At 40.3% G+C, this 7,299-nt stretch overlaps 2 protein-coding genes across 2 annotated transcripts in view; one reads left to right on the top strand and one right to left on the bottom strand.

The window, feature by feature from the left end:
* Positions 1–1,894, bottom strand: part of AGMO (alkylglycerol monooxygenase) — a 310,308-nt gene extending 308,414 nt beyond the window's left edge. Inside the window, exon 1 of the mRNA XM_057733413.1 lies at positions 1,614–1,894. Within this exon, the coding sequence (XP_057589396.1) occupies positions 1,614–1,739 (126 nt within the window). The 5' untranslated portion in view covers positions 1,740–1,894. The remainder of the gene's footprint in view (positions 1–1,613) is intronic.
* A 4,740-nt stretch (positions 1,895–6,634) lies between these two features.
* Positions 6,635–7,005, top strand: LOC130852704 (guanine nucleotide exchange factor MSS4-like). Its single transcript, XM_057733982.1, is given in 2 exon segments — positions 6,635–6,731; positions 6,734–7,005. Coding segments are annotated over 2 exon segments (369 nt in total).
* The last annotated feature ends 294 nt before the right edge of the window (positions 7,006–7,299 follow it).

Raw genomic sequence — 7,299 nt, forward strand, 5'->3', positions numbered from 1 at the left:
TCTGTTTAGTTGCAGTTTGTAGTTTGTATATTGTACCCTTATTTTCGTAGCTTACATAGCTTTGGCTTCTTTATATAACTTTCTACCTACATAGGTTTATAAATAAAATCTCCATGGCACATGCAAACAGAATTGCTAAATATACTCCAAAAGTTCTGGAGAATTTCTTAATGATATTTTAAAAGTTCAATAATCAGACATCTATTATCTATATGATTAAGGCCCACTTTAAAAGGCTTTCCTTGGACTTCCATGGTGGCACAGTGGTTAAGAATCTGCCTGCCAATGCAGGGGACACGGGTTCATGCCCTGGTCTGGGAGGATCCCACATGCCACGGGGCAACTAAACCTGTGAGCCACAACTACTGAGCCTGAGCTCTAGAGCCCGAGAGCAACAACTACTGAGCCCACAGTGCCGCAACTGCTGAAGCCTTTCACACCTAGAAACTGTGTTCCACGAGAGAAACCACCGCAATGAGAAGCTCATGCACCACAACGAAGAGTAGCCCCCGTTCACTGCAAGTAGAGAAAACCCGAGCGCAACAACGATCAGCCAATTAATTAATTTTTTTAAAAAAGGCTTTCCTTAAGGATGCATATGATTCTAGTTTTTCATATTAGAATTATAGGAATCACAAAATTGAAACTGTAGGAAAAAAATTGCTTCTGAGTATTTCAGGGAATGAGGTCATTTTAAATGTTTGTTTTAGACATCGTTCAACTTTTATTCATTCAGTTTTTTTTTTCCTTAAATTGTAGGAAAAAATACTTATCCACAGCTGATGATAAATATTGGACTAGGTTTGGTGTCATAATACTTAAAAAAATGATTTATGAAGATGCAAGTGCCACATATTTTTCTTTAAAAAATGAGAAAGAAGGAGTAATATCAAATCCTGAGAAAGTTATGGGTTTCACTCGTTTGGAAGCTGATCATGAGTACTGAAGCTTTCGAAACTGAACTCCCAAGAACATATTCTCTGATGTCATTTTCTTTTCTATTTCTGGTCTGAACTAGTAAGTGTTGTAGGAACAACTTTCACAGGGTGGGGAACTTCAGTATTCAAGTTCTAATTCTGGATATTTCCACTTCCAATCATAGCCAGGAACCAGAAGTGAAAAGTGCCTCAGAACACTTGAGAGTTTCAAAGAAAACTTGGTTTAAGTTCAAACTTAGGAAGTCAGGGTTGAACTCAGCCGGGTATCCAGAACTACCCTGCTAAAATAGAGGAAATCATTTCCTGGGAGGTGGCTGACAAGTTTTCCCTTTAGAAACAAAATTGTTACAAAGTTTATTGATGTCACATAACTCTGATACTGAGCTTCTAATGGCTAAATTTGTAATGCTGTTGTGTCTGGGAAAATTTTTTAAAGTTTTATCATATTCTGGAGTGACATTTCAGGGAAGAAAAGTTTAATAGGAGAAGATGGTTATGGATACTGTATGGAAATTCAATTCAAGTGGAAATTCTATTTTTGCCCCATGCTTTTTTGAAACTTATTTTTTATTAGAATTATTTGAAGAATGAATGTGAACGAAACCCCGAAATGTGTCTAAATTACTTCTTATTAAGAGAAAAGCAAGAGTAGCCTCTTTCCCGAGAGAGTCTCACCTTTTGTACATAATCAGGCACCTCTTCCAGGGTTTGGAATGACGTTTCATTGGGCTTCATCACGTAAAACATCATGCGAATTCCCTGGGAAACCGAAACATCCTGTTGGGCTTCTGGGTTCTTCATCTCTGCCCTTGTCTGACTCCCAGCTGGAGAGTATTTGTGGTTCAGTGGTTGAAGCCAGAGGCTGAACAAAGAGGACGAGATGTGCTGCACAAATCAAGCCCTTTGTCAGAGAACAGCTAGAAACAAAGCCCCACAGAGCACAGCCAACAGCACGTTCTGTGTGGAGAGACAGGAAAACACTAGGATCAATCAGGAACAAGTTCAGAGTTCAGAGGGCGCTGTCACAGAAACGGGCACATGGGGGAGGGGGAGGAGAGGAAGGGCTCCTGCCCAAATCAAAAGATAAACAGTGGAGTCTGGTTGCAGGTGGAATAGTTTATCATTAAAAAAGAAAAACAGACAAACAAAACCACATGATAACTCTTTGGAAAGGAGAAGGAAAAAAGTGATAGCAGGTGAAAGTTTGCTATGAAAAAGTGGGTGGAAATTCAAGACTCAAATCACATGAGGAAAAAACATTTTTTTCTCTTCCTTTTGAAATTCATATTGTGTTCAGGTTTGTAGTCTCCCCACAGAGTCACATTTCCTGAAAAGACAAGGTGCTCTAATCTCAGTTAATAAGACTAAGCTCAAAAGTCAATAAGCACTGAATATATCTTACTGGTGATTGCCCATATATTTCTGGATGTGTATCATGTTAACCTCTGAATGTTTGAGAACCAATTTAGGGGCATGTGACTTATTACATGCTTTGCATTGTTTAATGGATCTCAACTATTCAGGTCTGTATTCTTCTTAGCACTAATGGGCACTCTGATTGAAGAAGGTGTTAAGGTGTTGCTGAGAGACCTTATCTCTGTTTTCCAGGAGGAGCATAGTTAGTGCCTCTTAGGTAGACTAGAAGGCACTTAATTGATTGCATCACCAGTGAGTAGGTGGAACTTTCCTGATGAGCTCTGCATCTAGAATAGCTGTGGTCATCCTTTGGCTACCACCTCATCTTTTTAAAATGTTTATATAGATTTAATTAGATTTTTAATACATGATTTTTTAGAAGAAATAAATAGATACTACAGGTAAGCAACAAATAATTTACTACCCAGAGACACTTCTAACTTCTTGATATATGTATAATCACTTCCACTATCATATGACATACTTGTTGCTATAAATCACTGCACTATGCAAGTTTGTGCAATAAAAACCATGGGGCTAATGAGAAAAATGGGATTAGAGTGCAATACTCAAAAACTTCTTAATGGTCCACAAGGAGGAAAAAATAGGAACCTAATAAAAATGGTAGCACACTTTTACACATGCATGTGTTGACTTTAAAAAATGCACAATGTGAGAGCTGAGCATTTTTTATTTGGGGCAAAATGAGGACTATAGCCCGGGAGACAGCATTTCCGATAGCTCTGAGAAACTGCTTCAAAGAGGTGGGGGGAGGTCTGTATATACGTAATTTTGGTGAAGGGGGAGTACATGCAGTCAAGCACGTGTTTTTTGCAGAATGTTTCTGCTAGTCTGGTGATGTCACTGCTAGTCACAAGGAGCAGATGTCTCCATAAATGGTTTTAGTGCTTTTAGTGCTTATATGAGGAGATATAAGAATTGGGCTCATAAAATCAGCTCCTGAAGATACCTAACTATCTGAAGACCTGTTCTGCCAGTTTTTTCCCAGAGCACAGAATGCGTCCTTTCTACTCTCCACCCTGTGTTCCTTTCAGGGGGTGTTGAAAGTCAGCAGCTGCAGCAGCACATGATTTAATCCTCGTACAGGTAGATGGCAAGTGCCCATGGCAAGTGCCAATTTGTAGTTGACACGTTATATGGTGAAGAAATGCATAAATACTACAATAAATATGGTGCTTCATCTTGAAAAAGACCTGACCTGACCTTTGTTTGTGGAAGCGGGCCTTGAAAGAGTTGCAGATTGTGAGTTACTGTGGAATATGGAAGGAAGCTTATCTGAAATCATATAGAAAGTTGTAAAATCAGAGATCTGAATACCATGGCTCATAACACATAGATGTTTAAGGCACATGCGTTTTGTGTCTTCCTAAGCCTTTCTGTGCAGTTGGGTGCTACCTTTAGCATTCACCTGGAATTTCTGCCTGACAAAATCACACACGAGCATAAATAGCACACTTAAATTATTCCATAATATATTAATCCTGTTGAAACAAATTTGCACTTTCAAAATTTTGCAGAACTGACTGTACTTTCAGGGGATTCCCATTACAAATGAATACATATGGACATACATATTTACACGTATTTAATGAAAGTGATCATATTAGGCACGTTTTATTACCTGCTTTAAAAACTTTTTGAAATTACAAATATTATGCATCATGGGAGGGAAAAAATCCAAACATAAAAGTGTATAAAGTAAAAAGTAGGAGCACTCCTTCCCCCTCAGAAAATACATACACGCCTCCCTTCAACTTCATACTAACAACTTATCCTGGCGGGTATTTTGTCATACCTGTTTTTCCCCACAAAGGTTAACTGTTATCATCGTTACTATTATCATCATTTAACATTTAAACACACACACATTGATTTTTTTAAACTGACCATATTAAACAAAGACATAGCAACTTTCTTCCTTGGAATCAACTTATTAGGAACATTCTTCCACTTAGTATTTGGTGATATTGCATTTTTTTTTAAACTAGCTGCTTAGTTCTGTGCATATCCCAAGCAGGCAAACAAAATTATTTAAAGTATTTAAAGTAGAGAACTTTAGTGCAAAGAATTAATTACAGAGATGATAAAAGAAGTAAAAAGCGAAATGGGACTAAAGAGGCAATCTAGAGATTAATATCAATAGGAAGCCGCTAGCATCCTTAAACTGTTGGTACAAAAGGAGGTTATGTGAGCAGCCCTTGGAGGCTGTGCTCACCCAGGGAAAGTTAGAACCATGATGATAGGGCTTGGCTGTCAAGGAAGAGCAGAGAGGAGATGAAAAAAGTAGGATACTTTCCTCCTGCCAACCAATCTCCCAGCAGCACTTGCCCTTGGCCTAAAGGAGTCCAAAGCCAGGTGAGGGAGGACCCTAGGAAAGGAAGTCTGCAGGGGGCAGCCCCTGGAAAGCACAGCAGGGAAGGAGAAGAGGAGGATTGGATCTAAGGAAAAAGTCAACCAAGGACCAGCACACCATCGTAACTTACATAACTGCTTCTCCAACTGTTGTGCAATTAAGTGTAGTCTTACAGTTGGGCTAATAAATTTAATGCAGCAATGAACATCATGGTATAAATATCTTGTACATTTGTGCACATTTTCACATTAAATAATTTCTAGCAGTGGAATTATGTTGTTGAAGGCCTTATAAAATCTGTATTTTGATAGTCACGCCAAATTCACCTCCAAAATTGCATTTCCCTCTTGCTAACGCTGACTACTATCAATCTTTTACAGTTTTTAGCCAATTGACTGGTGAAAAATGACATCTTGTTTTAATCTGCATTTCCCCAGTGACTTTGAAAATCTTTTCAATACATTTATTAGCCATTTGTTCTTCTTTGTGTGTGATTTATTTTTTAATATATGTTGCACATGATTTTATTATACTGTCTTTTTGTATTGATTTATGGACTATCTCTATGTATATACTCCTCACATATATGAGGCAAATGTTCTCTCAGGTTTTATTTTTAACTTTGCTATAAATATGTTGTCATACAGCAATTGTAACTTTGTGTGTGTGCTATGATCTTTTATTTTATTACTTCTGACTTTGGGTCTTGCTTATAAATGTTTTTTTTTCCACCAGAATTCTGTAAAAATGATGTTTTATATTTTCTTCTAGAATGCTTTCTTCTAGGATTTTAGGTGTCATTCCTCTAGTCAACTGGAATTTAGTTTTGTGTATGTTATGAAGTCATTATTTCATGTTATATCCTCCCTAACCACCTTTGATGTATCACAGTTCTTCCCATCCCATTAGTTAGAGTCAACACTTTCCACAATGTTCTTCTACTTAGCTGGACTGTTTCCAGGCTCTCCACTCAGTTCCACTGATGTATGTGTCTATTCTTGTGCTGGTACCATGCTGTCTTAATTATTGTATTATCATAGTAAATTCTGGTAATTTGTAGAACAATTGCTCACTTATGAATTTTGTTTTTCAGAAATTTTAAACTACTTTTTTTCACAGTTGCTTTCGTGAATCTATTAAGGCTAAACTTGAAGGAATTCTATTGGTATTTTAACTGGAAGTTCACTAAATTCATGATTGATCTGGACGTACTGACATCACAGCCATTCAGTCAACTTGTCTGGAAAAATGAATCTACATACTACAATCATTTAAACTTAACTCTGTATTTAAATGATGCCCATGCTCACTACCAATCCTTGTATTCCTTATTCCCATCATTCTTGTGTGTGTGTGAGTGTCCTGGATTAGACTGCAAAATTTTCTTTCTTTTTTCCATAAGTTTACATATATGATTGCATTCTTACTATAATATTTTTTACCTATATATGTGAGGAATAAGTTAGCTAAATATAAAGCTCTAGTTCAAAAGTTGGCTCCCCGCCACCCCACAAAAAAAAAAAAAAATTCAACAGAGACAAACACTTTCACTCGAAATCCGTCAGGTCAAAGCCAAGGTAGTAGAACACAAGATGTTAAGCCTTTACCTGAACCAGAAAGAAGACGTCCAAGATGGTTTCAGGCACCTTTCTGCCCAAAAATCTGTCAGAACTTCCTAGTCAATGGGGCCTTGCTGGCAGTCCCTTCTTGAATCCAATTAAAGTGGAAATGTTTGGGAAGAGTCTGACGTGAGTAACAAGCATCCCATGAGAATGCAAGACTGAAAACCTGCTATTCTTAGTGCCCACACTTGGAAATAATTTAGCACAGAAGGACATCAAACTTTTGTAAAGAAGAGTCATTTCAAAAACTGATTAGGGTGGCTGCCGAGGGCCTGGGGGCGGCCATGGACCTCGCGGCGCCGCCCAGGGAGCTGGTGTGGGCGCAGGGCGGGAGCCGGAAGGTGGTGCTGTGCCCGCCTTGAGGCGCCCGCGCGCGGCAGCCGGCACCGCGCTCTCCTCGCGCCCGCAACTCTTCCTCCCCTCCAGGAGGAAGACGCCGGCGCTGGCCGAGGGCCGCAGTCCTGAGGGCGACCTCCCGCAGGAGCACTGGCTGGTGGAGGACATGTTCCCTTTCGAGAAGGTGGGCTTCACCAACGACGTGAGGAACATCAAGGTCCTGGGCTGTGCAGACTGTGAGATTGGCCCCATGAGCGGGCGCTGCCTGGACGACAAGAACAGTTTCCACGTGACCTTGCAACGGGTTTCCCAAGAGTGACTGCCGGGAGGGGGCTCAGCTCCACCCCCCCGCTATAAAAGGTTCTCCCCACAAGGACGGCCCTGTAGCCTTGTCTGCCCTGACGTCAGCCCGCCCGGTCCAGCGCGCGTGTGCGTGCTTCCTCACGGCCTCAGCGCTCGCCTGCTGCTTAGTGCTCCGTGCATCGCAGCATTTCCTCACCTCCCTTTTCCCCTGGGTGTAGGATATGGGGCGCTTCCACAGATCTGTTCCCCGCCCAGCCGCCTGCTGTCCTGTACCGGGGGCTCTCTGCTTCTTACCCTCAGAGCAGTGATG

Source organism: Hippopotamus amphibius, chromosome 4 (genome assembly GCF_030028045.1).
Source record: "Hippopotamus amphibius kiboko isolate mHipAmp2 chromosome 4, mHipAmp2.hap2, whole genome shotgun sequence".
Classification (NCBI taxonomy): domain Eukaryota; kingdom Metazoa; phylum Chordata; class Mammalia; order Artiodactyla; family Hippopotamidae; genus Hippopotamus; species Hippopotamus amphibius.